The sequence below is a fragment of the Etheostoma cragini genome, chromosome 12 (genome assembly GCF_013103735.1).
Source record: "Etheostoma cragini isolate CJK2018 chromosome 12, CSU_Ecrag_1.0, whole genome shotgun sequence".
Taxonomy (NCBI): domain Eukaryota; kingdom Metazoa; phylum Chordata; class Actinopteri; order Perciformes; family Percidae; genus Etheostoma; species Etheostoma cragini.
The window spans coordinates 12,118,248-12,137,408 of NC_048418.1; the positions used below are offsets into that span (position 1 = coordinate 12,118,248).

The 19,161-nt window shown below is 39.6% G+C and overlaps 1 protein-coding gene across 1 annotated transcript in view; it reads right to left on the reverse strand.

Annotated features, from left to right (window-relative positions):
* Positions 1-19,161, reverse strand: part of yes1 (YES proto-oncogene 1, Src family tyrosine kinase) — a 25,491-nt gene that overhangs the window by 5,148 nt on the left and 1,182 nt on the right. The window contains exons 2-10 of the mRNA XM_034886715.1: positions 10,792-11,082; positions 9,460-9,559; positions 7,939-8,037; positions 6,724-6,827; positions 6,276-6,425; positions 4,613-4,768; positions 2,301-2,480; positions 1,391-1,467; positions 47-200 (exon numbers count right to left, since the gene is read on the reverse strand). Coding sequence (XP_034742606.1) covers positions 47-200; positions 1,391-1,467; positions 2,301-2,480; positions 4,613-4,768; positions 6,276-6,425; positions 6,724-6,827; positions 7,939-8,037; positions 9,460-9,559; positions 10,792-11,074 — 1,303 coding nt within the window. The 5' untranslated portion in view covers positions 11,075-11,082. The remainder of the gene's footprint in view (positions 1-46; positions 201-1,390; positions 1,468-2,300; positions 2,481-4,612; positions 4,769-6,275; positions 6,426-6,723; positions 6,828-7,938; positions 8,038-9,459; positions 9,560-10,791; positions 11,083-19,161) is intronic.

Below are 19,161 nucleotides of genomic sequence, written 5' to 3' on the forward strand. Positions count from 1 at the left end.
ACACACACACACACACACACACACACACACACACACACACACACACCTTGTCGGGCGGTGTACTCGTTGTCCTCAATGAGCCGAGCCAGGCCAAAGTCTGCGATCTTACACACCAAGTTGTCAGCCACCAGGATGTTGGCCGCTCTCAGGTCCCTGTGGATGTAGTTCATCCTCTCAATGAAGGCCATGCCATCTGCGATCTGGGACGGGATTGGAGAGGACATACAGAGAGGAAGGAGGGAGCAACAATGAAGAAAAAGGCATCAGTATGCAAACAAAGCAAACAGTTAAGGAATGAGAAGTTTGCTAATTAAAAGATTAGGATCAAATATCACTTTGGAATAATACTAATTGAGAGGGGTTAGAGTGAGTTGTCATTCTAAGAAATATACACTATTTCAGGGTTTGAGCAGGTTTCGACAAGTCAAATTTAAGACTTTTTAAGACCTTTATGGATGATTTTTAAGACCAATATAAAAAGCTTAAAGTACAACAAAATGCAGTCGCAAATGTACTTGCAAAGTAAATAAATGTATTCAAATTGAATAAAAGCGACAAAGTTCAAACACACATGTATATGTACACATATACCACACACACATACACACACACACACACACACACACACACACACACACACACACACTATCAAAAGTAAGAACGACAAGACCACCGAATAAAAATGAAAAGTTCAATGAGCATTAGAGGTAGTGTTACATGGACATAGGTAAATTAAGACCTGTTTAAAATTATTTAGGACCAAAATACTTCAGCAAAATTAAGACTTTTTTAAGGCCTCAAAATGTTTAATTTGAAATGTTACTTTGTTTAGGACTTTTTAAGACCCTGTGGAAATCTTTTTCATTGATCAAAGATTTGCCCCAAATAATGACAAAAAACAATTGATATTGAATGAAGCTGCTACAGTAACAAATGGACACATCTTTAACACAACTATCAAGCATGGCCTCAGGCTGGCTGTCAACTCAGAGGCATCTCAAGGTTCCAACCCGCCTTGGTCTAATTCAGAAACACTTTTCCACTCTGCTGAGTGAGGAGAAGAGAGAAGAGGGAGTCTGGGAGCGTGGAGAGGCGAATTAAGAGCAGATCACTGTAGGTGATTGAACCAGCAAGCTTAAGTGGTCTCTGGTGGGCAGTGTTTAAGTGCTACAGTGGCAGTTAAGTGGTGGAAAACGAGGGGAGGCACATACAGTGGGATGAGGAGGAAGAGAAGAGGGAGGGGAGAGGGGGGTAGAGATGTCAGGTGGGATATTAAATAAATATGACAGCCAGATGACGTACAAACTGAAAGCATTGGAATATTAAACTGAATTTTTAAAGCTAGTTTCTATTCTTGCTTTACTATTCACACGCTGTGTTTTGATCCTACCTGTGCAGCCATGTCCACCAGCTGGGGCAGCTTCAGATATCTACCATCTCCCTCCTTCAGGAAGTCCAGTAAACTACCTGTCAGAGTTTAGAAGAGTCAAGCAGAATCAATACATCAGGATTTTGTGTAAACACAACGCAAAAATAAATGCAGCATCAGTTGAGACAAGAGCGCAGTTTGAGAAACGGCAGAAATAACCAAAACCACTTGGAATCAACATGACTGCAAAGAACCTAAGAGGCAAAGTTAAATAATGCTTGTTAAGCACTATAGCAAAAATAAATAACAAATATATACACTCTTCGTAGTGCAAGTAAGTAAGTGGTCCCTGTTTATACTTGTGTGCTGGTGTATGCATTGAGCCGGCGTATGTGTGTGTGTGTGTGATAGAGCGAGGGAGAACAATTAGCTTTGGAGCAAGTGGCCAGTCTAGAGTCATAGTGAGAGAAAAGAAGTGTCTCCCCTATGTTTTCTGACCATGGTGGGAAATCTTTAGCAGGAAATCTTTAGCAGCCCCCCCCCCCCTCCAACAGGACCAAAGTGTGGAACAACTTGAGCAAGCACAACAGGTACAGTCGTAGCGAGCACTTTTTGGGGCGTTTGGACCCCCTTGGACATGAGCAGATGACGACATTCACGTCATGCTGAATGAACCGGAACGCTTAAATTGAACTTGTGTATTCTGTATGCACATTTCAGTCTTCAAAAACAATAGGGATCCAGTCTATAGAGCCCTTATCTTTTGTGCCTGTACATTGTAGCACTTGCAGCCTGATTCAGTTTCTATCATCGTTCTGAAGACTCAGATTTTCCTTTACAACTGCGCTTGTGTCTTTTTTTCCAAGTGTAAGTCATGTACATCTGACTTGTGCGTATTCTTGATATCTGGTTTGTGAGATTCAGTCCTTACCTTTGCCCATAAATTCAGTCACAATGTAGATTGGCTCTTCAGACACAACAGCATAGAGAGGCACCAGTTTGTCATGTCGGAGTTTCTTCATGATCTGAGCCTCCTGCAGGAAGGCCTCTGGGGACATGGTGCCTGGCTTCAGGGTCTTAATAGCCACCTTAGTAGTCCCATTCCATGTGCCTGAATGAAAACATACCATGAAAACAAAATGCTCACTCACGTTTGAAATTTACCACTGTTGTGTGTGTATTTTTGAAAAAATAATTTATCTATTCCAATTTATTAAGTGACATATACTGTAATACCGAAACACTAAAAGGTACATTACATACTTTTTGACCCATTTTAAGTGATTAAAAAGTAAATCCTAAATTCAGCCGCCGTGCCAGTGATCTCTGGCAGAGTTCCCTTGTGTAAAGAGCAGCTCAGGAGAGAAAGAACACGACTAAACGCTACATGCTAAAATAATCAGCCACTTCCTGGTTGACAGCCACTTACTCATGCGCTGCTTACATTCAATGAGCTGAGGCAGGAGATCTACTGCTTCCGTCATAAGGCTGACCTTCATAAATGAATCACACTGAACAAACTACACAAGCACACAAGTTGGAGGACAAAGTAGGGCAATGATGATATCTAATAATAATAATAATACTAATAATATGATGATGAGGTGGCGAGAACCAAGGTCAACTAGCACAACCAACAGCAAAACATTTAAAAAATAAAAAGTTGAACAAATGAATGGGATTTTTAGTAAAAAGTTGTAGCTGTGCAGAAAAACCATCAAGAATGAACAGTGCAGGGAGAGAGAGGGAGGGATTCCTCGGATTGCACAGCAGAGGATTGCAGGTCGAGGCTTGCTGCAGGCCGGGCTTAATGAAAGACTGAGTGATGAAAGAAGAGAGTCGTGTTCACTCAAAAGCCCTCGCCTCACATGCAGGCCAGGGAACTGAAGCGTAGGAGGTGACCTGTGATTACTGAGCTGTGTGTGTGTGTGTGTGTGTGTGTGTGTGTGTGTGTGTGTGTGTGTGTGTGTGTGTGTGTGTGTGTGTGTGTGTGTGTGAACCAACTGCAATCATTTACATCAGTATGTGGGCCAGTGAGGCAGCAAGATGAGCTCTTTACCAAAGGTCAGTCCCACTCAACTTTAAAGACACTAGAGAACTTTTTGTAACTCAAAATAATGTTTCCAAAATCATTTCGTAACAGGGTGACCGGCACTTCGGCATTCGCTTTGCGGCTCTCTACCGGCTATAACCGCACTATGCGAGACAATTCCACTTCCAACGTGTTGGGGGACCGAAGTGGGAAAAAGTTACATTGGGTTGTTTAAAACAAAAATGAATAATTTTATAAACTAACTCAGTTTATATATATATACCTATGTATTTACTGCTTCTGAGGTGTTTTACATCCAAATTACATTAGTTAAAAATTATGTAGAGCAGATGCTTTGTCTCTTTATGTAAGCCCCAATGGCCGTGTGAGTATTTATCCATGCAGTTGTTCATATTCTTTACTAATTCATGATCAGTGTTTGCGTCAAACAAATACTACACAGTGTGTTTGTGCATGCTTGTGATGCTGACACAGGAAGCTGTGGACTTATCCCAGTGCATCCTGGCAAGACTACATGAGGCTTTCCATATACTAACATTTGTTGACAGATTTCACACAAATAGGATTCAACCTGTATCCTCTTCCTGCAGCTTTTACTCTAAGAACTGTAAGGAGTAAATTTCATTTTCTGTTTCCATGGAATTAACAGAATAACTCAAACATAAATCCTAAACGACATTTAAGGCATTAGATAGTCCAACATTTTAATTAAACAAGAAAGAATTTTGCACATTTATTGCTTATGAAAATAATCGTCTAATCCTGCTCAGATAGATTATAAATGGACATCAAACAACAAAGATGCAGCATGGTGTGCAGTCAGCTGTTAAGACAGAGGTGAATGGTACAAATACTGTTCTAGCCTCTATGTCACCTGTATGGAAATACTTTCCAGCTAGCTACTGAGGGCGCAAGTAGTCCCTACTCTACAAAGCGTCCAGTACCAATTACTTCCAGAGGCTGTGCAAATGAATACTGCTTTCTGGTGTGACCGGGCACCAAAAAACATAGAAAAGACTAAAATGATAGAAACACTTGTTAGGGGTGGGCTCTGTGGCACCACGGTTCATTCGTAAACCACTTCACAAAACAACATGCTTGTGTGCGTGTGTGTGTGTGTGTGTGTGTGTGTGTGTGTGTGTGTGTGTGTGTGTGTTTTTGAAACATATACTGCCGTATAGCTCGCTTACCCATCCATACTTCTCCAAAGCAGCCCTGGCCAAGTTTGATCTCCAGTCGGAGGGATTCTCGCGGGATTTCCCAAGCATCCTTAGCTAGTCCCTGAGTCTGAGGCTTCACTGTGGGGCACACAGTTGTCAGCCTGTAGCACAGACCATCTGCATGTTCTGGACAGGAACAGACATGTAAAGACACACAGAGAGGAGAGAGAAACAGGAAAAGAACGAGCTTTAAATTGGGTGTCGTGTTAAGTACATACAGTTGTAGCAGAAGCAGAGCCACGCTACAGTAAATGGAATGTAAACATGATTAATAAAATATCATGTATGACAACACCAACAAACATCATACAACATACAATCAAATCACAATGAAGGAAGGGGCACAAAACTCCTGACCCGTCATTTCCACAGTCATTTCTCAAAGAATAATCTGTAAGAATCAAATCTGTAATACCACCATATGAACCGTGTGAAATTTATTTAACTTTCAGCAAGAAAGCAAAAAGATCAAGAGGTTGTTTTGGTGTTGAAGCCTTTGCAGGTAAAAATGATTCAAAGTATGTAAATGTATTAATTTTTCCCATGTATGTATGTATGTATGTACACACGTACTGTATATAATATACATATATATTCGTATCCATATTATTCATGTGGATTTGTTATTTGTGTTTGTTATTTAAACATTCGGTTTTGATGTATGTGTATGTTGTGTGTGATGTCTGTAAGCTACTGGGACCTTGAATATCCCATCAATATTTTTTTTAATGATATACAATAAGAAAATATATATTCAAGACATAGATATATACACAATATAAAATAGATTTTTACAGCTCTATGAATCGATTCTGAATTGGAAGATTTTGAATCAATTTGTTTGCACACGCCTCCTAAGCACCTTGTGAGGTGTAGCATTAGCATTCTGCACACAGAAAGGGACACACGTTTGGAAACCAGCATGTTCCATTCAAGCTACTGATTAGGTAAGATTTTCTAAACTTTTTCTGTGTGACTTCTTAGTTGTTGTTGACATCTGTTTGGTTGTTTAAATTATACACTTAGAGGAATACAAATAAGTCAATTATAAGGAGCACTGCAGTTAGTGAATGACATGAATTACGTGGAAATGAGCCGGGCAGAGTTAACAACATAAGACCTAAAATCAAACGCTAAAGACTCACATCCTCTTGTTTCTGGATTCTGCTTTTGGGAGTTTAACTGTATTCTTGTAAAGTTTTCAACAAACAGTTTGTGCTGCATGTGTTTACCTCATCCAGATGCATTCTTGTGATTTGTCTGAGGTTTTTTTCAGGAACGGCTGCCAGCCTTTCAATATTGTAGATTCCAAGACTGTTTTATATTCATGTCTCTTTTGCTTAAGTCTCAAATGGTTTGGCTTTTTTGGGGACTCTTTCAGGATTACTGAGCTGTGAACGTGTCACTTAAAGCACTGCTTAAGAATCACGATCAAGAATTTAAAAAAGAGACCCTCTGTATCGCAAAATGACTATAATTACCATTGGCACGTTTGTCTAGAAAACACACTCCAAACATGAGTTGAAAATGAAGAAGAAAAAAAACTTGCTCCAAGTGAGATCAGCTGTCCAGTTGTAAACAACAAGTTGTCTAAAAGCTTCCTACATGAGAATTAGTTGGTGGGGCTGCATACCTGTGTAGTGTTTCACCAGCTTCTGTAGTGCCTCAAACTGGGCCCGAGTGGTGATGTAATAACCACCGTTGTCCAGCTTTCGGATCTTGTAGTGTTTAACGTTGTCTCCCTTCACCTCATCCCAGTCTCGGATAGACAGAGAGTAGGCCCCTTTAAGACCCACAGAAAGTAAGTTAGAATGTGGTTTATAGCAACCGGAAGTCACTTAAATCTGCAATGCATCTCAGGCTTTTAGTCTACATAACAACAGATGAATATAGAATCCCATTGATCTTCTAAACTACATTTTAATTTAATTTCCATTAGAATGAACATATATCTGCAATAAAATCAAATCCACGGCACGCACAAGCACAAATAAAGAAAAATAACTTTTATTATTTTCTTTATGAGTTAAAACAACATCATTATCGTTATAGTCTTGCTTTCAATAAATACATGTTTTCACCTTTGGTCGTCTCACTCTCTCGTGCTAAGAAAGTGCCCCGCTGGTTCCCTGGAAGCAATAAGAGACGCTCGGCGTCTTTGCGGCCCATTTTACCAAAGTACCATCTGCCCAAAGAGACACAGTCAGACAGTCAGACACAGGAGAAGCTCTCAATAAGATATACTGTACAAGTAGGATTTTCTTATTCATGTAATAAGAATATGGCACTGGTGTTGTGATATATTTAGATGTTGGGCATTAGGAAATTATCTGGCTTCATATAAATCCTGTCTGTTAAACTGTTAAAAAGTTAAACATCAAAAACCGATGAATGGGGAAATAAAACATATTTGATGTTAGTCAGTTAACATAAGGAAGCTGTATATGGGATTCATATGTGGTTGCCTTCAAAGTCAGACAGAAGCAATTAAATAGCTTAAAGTCTCATTTAAGTCAAACTAATTTAGACCAATCTATGATAATTACAGTGTATTATGAACTCTGGTCCAGGCAAAACGTCTTCAGCTTGTTCCATTACATATAAAGGGCTTTAACTACTATGAATAAAAAGAACAATCTTAAAATCCAGCTTTTCTGCTTTTTTTCCAGTAGGAGTAAGAATTTAGAGTAGTAGAGTCATTTTCAAGACATCGTTACAAGTTCTTACATGTTGAATCGTCTCACCCAGATGAAATTGACAAGGAACCAAAAATTCTGTTGATCTCATTTACTCACTCTATAAGACCGAAGGTACAGATAGCTGGTGGCTTTATATTGTTGGTTTAGTAGTTAAAACATCTACTTTTAGGGCTCCGGCACACTGTCTGCGTGACACGCACGTCTCAGTTGTGTCTCGAGCCGCGGAAATGTGTACGTGCAAGAAATTGGCGCCTATTTTTCACACGACATGCAAGCATGTTGGAAGCATTTTAAGACAAAAGATGATAAGGGTCCCATAACATGATGCTCTTTGGATTATTTATATAGGTCAAACCAGGCCATAACTGTCTAAAAGCAGCGCAGTCCCTTAACGTTCCTGTCACACCGGATGAACAGAATGAGGAGGCCACCGACAATACAGGGCTCCATTGTTTAGACTTGTTGGTACATGATAGGTTAGTCACAATGCGTGACCGCCCAGCCGCATCATGTCTTCTTAATCAGAAGAGAACTAACTGAACAGGTTGAGGAACCAGAAAGGAATGTCAAAAGAGAAAATAAAAGATGAGCTCTTACTCTTCAGCCTGTATGGAGTCGGCTGGAGCCACGTAGTTACTGGGAATGTAACCTTTCTGTCCGGTGTTGATGGAGCGAGCCTCCCACCAGTCGCCTTCCCTGAATAAAGTGAAAGTTAGAAATCAGAAACACACAAAGACACGATTGGGGGGGAAAATACACCTACTCTAAAAAGAATACTGCAGGTCTAAAACTATACAAAGACAGAAAAGTAACAAGGTCATTTTATGCGTCATTTAAACACGACTTAGGATCCAAGTCATGGAGGAGAAATTAAGTCATTTTTTCTGGCTGCTTGATTCTTTAATGCCTGTTCATGTATTAGAAAACTTAGCATGCTCCTGGAGTTTATTTGCCCCATTTCCATTAAATGCATAAGGGACAAGGTTGAACCAAAAAGTTATGTAACTGCATGGGAATGTCTGGGTTGTGGCATTTACACATGTTACATACTTAAAATGGTTTGGATCCATGAGGTGTTGAACGAACACTTAAACTCACTAATAACCATCTGTGAGTGTCAATATACTCCTAATATTAAGACCATGTGCTCTTTCCACATCAGCCAGTGGATCCAAGTGAAAGCTATGATCCTTAAATTGAGTCAACTAATTATTTACTTGCCATGTGGCTGACAGCTACACATTTAAAATGCCTTCCAGTTCCAGTGTTAAATATTCTCTAGAAATAAAAAGGTGTACCTTTATTATTACGTCATTATCATTACATTAGCTGAAAATTGTCTCAGAACAACAATATTATCGTTCATCGCAATAATTTCTAGGACAATTTATCGTCCAGCAAAATATATTATTGTGATAGGCCTACTGACAGCACTAATTTTTATTGTTAAATAAGCCACGCGGCAGCTCCCTTGGGCTGCATGTTGAGTATCACTGTCAGAAAGAAATTTCCCTTTTCATAATAATGTATTGTTATTGCCTTCATTTCTGTTCTTGAAATAAATGGATCACTGTACTTATTGTTTATGGATAAAAAAGGATTAAAATAAAGGTGGATTAAAAAAAAAGAAGAATGAAGCAAAGTTTCAGATTTGTTTGTTGCCGTTTGTAGAATTACAGAATTCTCTTAAAGAGGGCAATTAAAGTTAATAAGCAATGATGGAGAAAAACCGTTTCCATTAAAATGTAATAGCTGTATTTTCAGTGAACAGTAAAATTCTGTAGATGTTGGCAAACCATTCATCTATTTCATTATATGCCTTGCTTGTATTTGACTTAATAAGGGAAGAGTGTTGTTTTACACTGCAACCCAAATGCAAAACCCTGAACTAGAGGAATGATCTATGGCGGGAGAAGAGTGATGGGAACTAAACAGATGGCCCATTAGAGGAAGCCATTAACCCAGACAGATGTCTGCCTTAATATCAGACCTGACTAAAATGAGGGATTACACTCACGCACGCACGCACGCACGCACACACACGCAAACTCCTTCTGTGTGTGTGTTTGCGTGCGAATACAGAAGGAGTTTGCCAGTGTAAAAAGCAAGTGTGCTCACGTGTTGTTGATAATCTGGAAACGATCCCCTTTTTTGAACGAAAGATCATCCGACGTCCTCGCTTCATAGTCATACAGCGCTACAAAAAATGTAACACCACCTGCAAGCAAGAGAAATTAAGCGTTAGAGGAATGCATATATATGAAAGCTAGTTCATCCCAGAGCCGCTGTCAGATTTCTTTAATTAAGTCTTTTTTAATTTTACTCTGAAAATGCACAACAAAAAGTTTAACAAATGAAAACAGCACCATCAAATAAAGAAGACAAAATGCTCATTTGGATTTTCCTATTAATATTTCATACTTAAGTAACAAGTGAACAATCTGATACACAATTACGCCAAATACAATTCACAACTGTATCAAAAAATAAATGTGTTTTTTTTTAAATACCCCTTTATTATTATCATCATTTCTGAAATATCTCACTTCCTGGACCTCAGAGCCTGGATTAAAAATACAACCAGCTCAGTCGTAACTTGGATTTATTTAAGAAAACACGAGGAAAAACAGAATATTCTTCACACAATTGTAAACCTCTCAAGTTAGTGAATCAAATTGATGTCACTTGATCTCAAATATATCTTTTATATTTTGGAACAGTTAATTTCTTTGTGATCTGACGTAAAAAGAGTGCAAAGCGACAACAGGACCCTGATATGTTTATCTCGAGGAGGAAATTGAATGGGCAGGATTAGATCAACCACAGGCGTCAGTCCAGAGAGAGTGAGACAGGGAGCTTTGGAAGAAAGCCTTATCCTTTGTTGCTCATTGCATAATTTACACATCCAATCTATGATGTATTAACCACCTGACATGGGAATGAATGTTGTTAATTTTTCGTGTCACCAATAGTCATTTAATCACCAACAATTTCTTTATCAAAAAGCCTTTTGAAGCAAACTATTGTTGAAAATAAATACATGTGCATGACTAAATCTATTGCATTCAGTGCATCTAATTGTTTTGTTTGGATCCAGAGATGCAATGCCAGCTGCATTGTTTCCTATTTGACCTATTTGGGATTTCTCCTTGGCCTTGATGTTTTGAATAAAACAGCATTTGAATCAGCATTCATTTCAAATGTCTAATTTGCATAACATCTGCTGCACATAAGGTCCTGTGCATAACAAATGCTCAGTATAGTTTATTTTAAAGTTGTACACTGATTTACACATATTGACAACAGAAGGAAAAATTGGTAATGACAGATGGAAATGTTTCAAAAGTATCGGGTTGTATTAAAATCCGCTTTTTTTATCTAAGTTTATTCATCCTTTGATCCTCTTCCCATCTGTCCCTCTAAAAGCTTAAATCTTCGCCACAAACTGACCTGTGATAACACCAGGGAAGGGACTGCTCACAGCCACGGAGGTGAAGGAGGTGGAGGCCCCGCCAAAGGGCGTCATGACTGATGACGCCCCACCAAAGGGCGTGAGGGCAGCGGCATGACTGTTGTAGCTGTTGTTGAGTGTCTTCATAGCTGGTGAATGACCCATCAGGGTGGGGTCAGGCCCGTAATGGCCCAGGTGGGCATTGATCTGCGTGGCATTGGAGTTCTCGGCTCGGTACTTCAGCGCCGGCCCCTTGTCCTCTTTACTCCTGACGCAACCCATCGTCAAGCCTGCGGGGAGGAGAAGGAAAAGGAAGATTGGATCAACTGGAGTTTGATCTTCAAGTTACAGTTTGAGTTTGGCTGCATTTACACTAATTAAACCATTTGAATTATCTAATGTCGCACATCTTAGATTCTTTCTGTTTTTAATGGCTTTGGATTTTGGATTGTGATCAACAGTATAGAAACCCAACTGTAAATGCAACCTAACAAACAAAACGTCTCTGGAAGTGATTAGATACACATTTAAGACCAAAAAAAAAAAAAAAAAAAAAAAAAAGATAAAGATATCCCAAAAAGATTTTTGCTATTTTTCATGGTGCAATTTGGTATTATAAAAGGCAAAAAAACAGACGGTGGATCAAAATCCATCGACAACAAGGACCCTTAAAGATCTGGAGGTAGTAAAATTCAACAGAGTGACCAAACTATTTTACAGATTGTTTGCAGTTAGATTTAAATCATTCATTCTCTTTCTATGTGATGTTGACAGGGCTGATTCCATTTGTAAAAATTATACAGGTTTAAAATGTCCATATGTAAATTCATATGTACATTAGTTACAGTTGTGAGCTCATGCTTTGTCATGGGGGCTGAGCTTGAGAAATAATTATGATATTGTACATACTGGGCTGGAGCGTTTTTATTTTTATTTTTTTTAAATAAGATCTTGACAAAGCTCTCCCATCCGGAAAACAAAGACTGCATGCCACTGAATGACCTCACATCATGACTTCATAAGTCCCCACAAAAGCCTGTCAAGCTGGGTCATGTTTCAGCCTATGGCCATTTCAACTCTCCCCTGTGATCACACCATCAGCGACACAGATTTATGAGGGGCAAAAAGCCCATTGTTGTTAAGAGCAGGTGCTTTCTTCTCCTGAGCTTAGCGATATATGAGACTGTGTGTGTGTGTGTGTGTGTGTGTGTGTGTGTGTGTGTGTGTGTGTGTGTGACATCAAGGACAAATACCAAATGACTTCCATAAACACAGGAGAAAAAAGGTTTTGGCTCAGTTAGGATTAGTCTTTTAATTGTATAGAAATTATCTTTGTAAAATTCTTTATTGATCATGAATGCATGTCAGTTTATGAGTGTATAAGTAGGTTGGTGTGTTGTCATGAGTTGATAGCATCATCTACAGAGCCTGCTCTGTTTATTGATTTCTTTGTCACCTTTGGCCTCTTTGTCAAGTGGTTCTGTACATAGGTGTGTCTTTCTAACTGTACACAGAAAAAAAAATTCCAGTGTACAACGAAAAGACACTTCAGTCCAAGACTGATCCATTCTCAATGACTCATGTGCTGGCATTCGTAAACTGTAGTTACATAGTTTTAAAAAACTGTCAGTGACAGTTTACATATTGGTATTGGTAACAGGAGAAGAGGTGTGTGCTCCTGTAAGTCAGATGGAAGGCCATCAAAGCCAAGACAGAAAAGAAAAGGCAAGACAAGCAGAATAAACAGGGCTGCCCCAGTGGTCCACAGTGGCTATGCTTTAAAAGGCTTTAACCCATACACAATGTAGGTAAGTGTGTGTGTGTCTATATTTCCGGGTAATTACAAAGTCCCAACACAGTCTACTAAGCCTGGTTTTTAGCTTTATTTTTTATTTGTTATCTTGAGAAAAACTGTCTGCATATTCCGTGCACACATATTGGATGGATGTTGTTGGATGTTTGAGTGTTTTAGCTTCCCAGACTGATAGGACAAGTTAAATAAGATTTCCAATACCGACTCCGTCCCTCTATCAATTGTAGAGGATGTATTGATTTGGCAGTTCAAACTAAGACGTAATCTCCGGGTGAAGAAAGACGTTTTTTCAGTCTCTGCTGGAAGAACAGCGTTGGCCTGTACGGGGCAGAGCTACAACTAAACCGGGTGAGGGTCAACAATCAACGTACTGTATGGATATACTTATTTGAGATGGTCGGTCTATTGACTTCCTCCCATGACCAAACGGCATTGACTGGAAGCCAATGCTGAGGCAGTGGAAATAACCAGTACGATGAATGACAGAGTAAGAAGGATGGATGGAGATGAATTATCATTCATGCAAACAGATTGAGAGACCCATCTATCTGTCGTTTCACTGTTTAAAAAGCAAAAGACTAATAAACGCAGCAGACATGTTTTTATTCTTTGTGTAGTCAGTCACTACTATTAGTATTTTTGTATTTAACTCCATGACAAGCAGACAGCAACATATTTTACATTAAACACTTCTTACATACCAGATACAAAATGTAAGTGAAGTGGGTGAATATGGAATAAAATTATTTTTAACAAATACAAGAACAGTCTGTCAGTCCAACTCGTTTAAAATTGGCCAGCTATTTAGTCCATTTAGACAAGTTATGGCCTTTTTTGGAAACCAGACACTCTCCGGAGTGTTACCACAAACAGGATAAACAATAACAGCTGATTACAAAAGGCATGGAAGCCTTGTGAGCATGGCAATTGTTAATATTGTTTAATATAGGCAATGCATCAATAAAAATATCTGCAGAATGTAAGACTGAGAAACTCTTATACTGCTGGAAAGAGAAATACAGTGTAATGAGCTTTTTTCACTAGTTTTGACATTTTACAGACCCAATGATTAGTAATTAGTATCTCTAATCACAAGCTGTATTAAATCAAAGAACCATTGCAATGATTGACTGCAAGCAAAACCATACAATAAGGTCTACATATGGGTAGAAGTTGATACTACTTGGTACTGGGTTATTTGGTAAATACCTTTAAAAAAAAAGGTATTGAGTGCCAATAGCCAGCTCTAGTTAGTCTATTGTTTTAAATTTTTGGGCAAACTCGGGCACAAGAATTTCCTTTGGTATTAACAAAGTTGTATCTCTCTAGTTGCAGCCTAGGTCAAGCGCTTTGAACGTCCTGGTGTATTGTGGAATATCTCCAAGTAGGCCAAACTAATCCAATATCATAGTAGAAAGCATTGACATCAGAGCAGAAGCCAATACAAACATGACCACCACCTTTGACCTTATCCTGTCGCTCATGTCAACCAATACGTTTCCAAATGTTCACAACACTAAGTGCTTGACCCTAATGTTTATGCTGCAGCAAAAGAATGGCTGACCTGGAAAGAAAACAATGTAAGTGTATCAGTGTAGTTTAAAGAGGGTATGAAGGGTTTAAATGCTCTGCTGAACTTGGAAACAAATACTACAGCTAATCCTGATATAATCGGACATCATGGTGATGACTTCAAGTACACAGATTATGTGTCAACTAGCAACGAAGTGGGCATAACTTTATTATTATGTTGAATATCTGCTTTAAAAGGAAGCCAACCATCCAGATCAACAACTGAAATGCTGAGAATCCCAGCATTTGACTTCAGGTGTGAATGAGACCTTTTGCAAAAACCTTTTGTCAGTTAACAGTAATGTCATATCAGTGACTATATCAAAATCAAATATCAAAATTGGGATTAATCTAAAGAGACCAAAACTGCTAATGCTTTAAGAACTAGGGAGCGTAAATGAAGGCTATTGAATGTCCAAAACCACAAAATCAGCATAGTCAACATTTTAAATGATCTCAATTCTTTAGGTTTTAGTAAAGTTCTTTCTAAAGTAGAACCCATTTTAAATAACAAATGTACTTTCCCACTTTAAAACCACCCATGGAGAATTGTGCTCTGAGAAGAAGAAAAAAGGCCACCTCTCCAAAAAAAGCCTCTCGATTTATTCTTTTGTCAGTCTCATCTACCTTTTGTTATGGAGAAGAGAAAGTACCTTGTGGTACTCCCCCCACAGAGCACAGCACACTCACAATCCCCTGAACTAGACACTCCTATACACATGCTAACACTGAGCAGCACAAATGCTTATCAGGGAACAGGCAGTTCTTACATTTGTGGAGCCTGAAATCCCAACTATCAAACCAAGTGCTCCAATTAAATATTCAAAACAATCAGATGCCTCTGTAGACACTAACAGATAACGTCATGCAAACAATCTAACAGAATGTCGAGGACACACAACCTGTAGCATGGGATTCCTGTTTGTATCCGTCACTCCAAGTCCTGGTCTATCCTCTATTGAGTATTTAACTTAGATTTAATTGACCTCAAATTACATGTTTTAGTCCTGGGAAAGAAAAGCTGTCCATGGCAAATTGAGAAATAAGAGTGATCATTCTTGTTTGCAAATTTTTCCAAAACTAATGATAGCTCAAATCAACCCCGTGCAAATCAAATGACAGGCATATTATTGAATCCTGTCTCTCAGAGGTTTCCTGAATGAATTCCCTGTTATATAGGCAATGAGATTAGCTAGAAGCAATGTGTTGTGCTTCTGGTGGCTCCAAGGGAACACAGTAAATACCGCTTCAAGCTCACACAGAGATGACGGACAAGGGATTTAATGACCAAATGTACAGTAAATTGCTTTTTGAATCTATTAAAACTTAAAAAAATAAAAAAAAGGTGTAATGTGTAATACCATTCCTGGCCACACTAAAAAAATAGGGGCGGCCTTTCCCCATAGTGCAAGAATTGCATGACCATGATACTGTTCAAAGCTTGTACAGTTAGACACGCATCAAATTGCAATATCCTTCATAATGTAGTTGAGATTCTAAATTTAAGAGACTGTTCCAATGGAGGGTTTCCTGCAGTCTGGCTCCATCTCGACAAAGATTACTAGCTCAACAGAGCTCAAAGGGCAAGAGCCATCGATGGCCAGAGGGAGCAGAAGCGAGGCAGGCGAGTAAGTGAGAATCCAGGCAAGGCCAAGAGTGGCTCCGCATCAACCTGCTGTACCCAGCGTCTTTCTCGCCAACGCCCGCTGTCTTGTCAACAAGTGGGGCGATATGAGACTGCTGGACACCAAGGAATAGTGATAACGGAGACTTGGCTGCACAAAACCATCCCAGACTTTTAGCAGTGGAGCTAGCCGACCACACACCCAACTCAGCATCGCCGCCTGTGCTTTCTCTCTGCTGAGCTTTTAGTCTTGGTGCGCTCCGCTGAGTGAATAATGTCCACTGGGAATGAGCAAAAATACCAGGGGACCTGTCCATTGCAAAAGTCTTGTAAACGCAGAATCTCCGATTGGGTGTGCAGCTGCTGCTGCGGCGGCCGTGCCGGGATAGTCTAAATCCACAACCTTCCACTGCACATTTAGTTTACCACACAGGAGACCAATTATATTTCAACATTTTAAACACGTTTCTATTGAATATGACACGTAAAAGGAAGGAAATTCATGCACAGACTCCCACAGATATTTGTGAATAACTTCACTTCCAGGCATACTGTGCAAGAGCCCTCAAAAGGCAGTGGTATGTGTTCTAACAAATGCTGGAGCCAGACCCCATCCAAGGACATGAGAGGCAGCGTGCCAGACTGCCTGTGATGCTGTGTCAGATTAAGGAGACACAGGCTGATGCTTCCCACAGGGCCGAATGCAACAATGCTGGAGAGCTTCAGGGGGGAGCTTTTGCGATAGCTGGCACGCAGCAATATCCAGTAGAAAAACATCCCAGTACTACACGTCACAAGGTCACGTTAGCCTTAAGGGGCCAGTATACTCCGTCAAACTGATGGTCAAATATTTTCAGAGACCCCCCCCTTTACCCACGCATCCAATGATGTTCGTCCATTTTTGACATGCACACCTACTTTGCACCATGATTGGCCAGCTGCGCGGAAGGAGCCAAGATTTGAACTTTCCTTTAAAAAAGGTCACTTCAATGATGAACAAAAAAGTGCAACATCATGAATGTCTTCCAGGTAAGACTGTCTGACAATGTGCTTTCTTAGCTCCGTGTTTAAATAATGTCCAAAGAATAAATAACTGACACCGATGAGGTCAACCAACACATCTTAAGAAACACTTCTCCTCTAGCATAACACGGCCCTTGCACTGAGGTCAATTTATACCAAAATAGGTTAGGGTCAACTCACATCTGTTAGTTATTTGTATAACCCAGTTTTACAAGAATGCATAGTATGAAGAATTGAAATCCCTCTTAAGACAAAATTCAGGATTTAATCCTGGCATTCCAAGAGGAACAATGGGTGCAAAACAGAAACAAAATTGACAGTCAGTGAAATGTTTGGAACATATTATAGAAAAACGTGGCAGTGGTGTATCTGAAAGTAAAATCCCACGTTATACACTGATGAGCCAATCTCCAGGTACTCCATCAAGAGTCCCTCTATATTATTACTGATAATGAAAGTGTGTATTAACAGGATATTGCTGACTACAATGAAGTTTGTGTAGTGTATTCATCAAGCAGACCAAGCGTGACACAGCCCTGAACTCTCGGTAACCATCCTAACCATTCAACCAATCACATAAGATGCAAATCGGAGTGTTCTGGGAGAGGCCCTTCCACCTGTGAGCCACTGCCCTGTGTAACCTTTGCAGTCACTTGGGACAAAACTGACACACACTAGTAAAAGGTTGTATACTCAGTAACTATATTTACGATAATGTCCAGTTAGACGTTAGCACCTAAGAATGGGTATGAAACTTAAATACTTTGTGGTACTGGCATGAACCCAACTTCTTTATGTATTCTATGATCAGATAGTTCTGAATTTAAAATCAAAAAATCAAAAAGCAGTCTCCCAGCGTTACGAGGCTTCAGTCGGGATGAGAGCTGACAACAGCCCCGGGGACACATCCATCCCACAGTCAGCACTTAACTCCGGTGCTAAGGACGCTAACGGCAGTTTACTGAACCGTCAGGAAACAGACCCAAGCACCCGAGTCAGAACAGCGGCCATTCCAACATTACACCGCCGATACCAATGCCCCCCTTTTGCTTTTACCAGTCTTTACAGTTAGCTAAGTTTAGCAGACAAAACAGGGATCAGGCACCAAAAGGACTAATATTAAAAGTAGTTTAAAGATGGGGTAGCACTGGATCTGGACGGGAAGGATAACTCTGGGAGTTGGAAGGTGTGTCGCAATTCTGCCTTCTCACTCCGCGACACAAGTTCGTGAAGCTGAGTGTCGCGATTTCGGTTTTATTTTCCATATCGTTCCTAGAACTTGAGTATTTTATCAGCAGTAGTATCAAAGCTTTTTTTAATGATACTCAGCCCTAGGACAGAAAAACACATTAAAGTAGTGAAAAGCAGGGCTAAAACATTGTTCACACAAAACATTTTACTGATATCTTGTTTAGGCTGTAAAATTGAACAAATTGGTGAAAGACGCATCCCAATTTCATGGAGCAAAGGTTAACACAATCCTCAAATGTTTTGTCCGACAAATAAAACCAATGTCCATAAGTCTTTAAAGTACAACGATATGAACCAGAGAAAGCAGGCAATCCTCACATTTGAGAAGCTGAAACCACTAAGTAGTTACTCACTACAATGGTGTTTACCATTAGTCATTTCAGTATGGCTCCAACTAATGATTATTCTCACAGTTGATTAATCTCTTGATTATTTTCTCGATTCATTTATTCATTTCTGGTCTATAAAATGTCAAAAAATGGTGAAAACTTCATTGGATCAGTGTTTCCCAAACGCCCAAGATGACATCCTCAAATGTCTTGTTTTGTCCATAACTCAAAGATATTCATTTTAATGTCACACAGGAGAGAAGAAACTAGAAATATTGACATTTAACAAGCTGGAATTAAAGTAGTTTTGCTTTTGTCTTTAAAATAATTACTCAAACCGACTAATCGGTTATCAAAATACTCTCCAATTAATTTAAAAGTTGACAACTAAACGATTAATCGTTGCAGCTCTGCATTTAAGCCCTACAAGAAGCCCATCAGGTTACTATTGAGCATCCTTTTTTAACATGTCTCAGACAAAAAGCAGCATCTAAAGGCCACAAGCTGAACTTGCTCATGCTATAAAAGACAACAATTACATTAAAAGCCTGAAAGCTAAGTTGACAGACTTGCTCTGTAAAAACTGGCAGCAATCACAGAGAGATGAGGCGGTACCAAGGTCTGCAAACTGCTACTGAAGCGTAACTCAGTAATTGCCGTGGCACACACTCTGAGGGGCAACTCGGTCTTATCTTCGGGCGGCCTGCCATCTTTGCCAATCATAGTGAGTGGAGTTTGGGGGGGGGGGGGGGGGGGG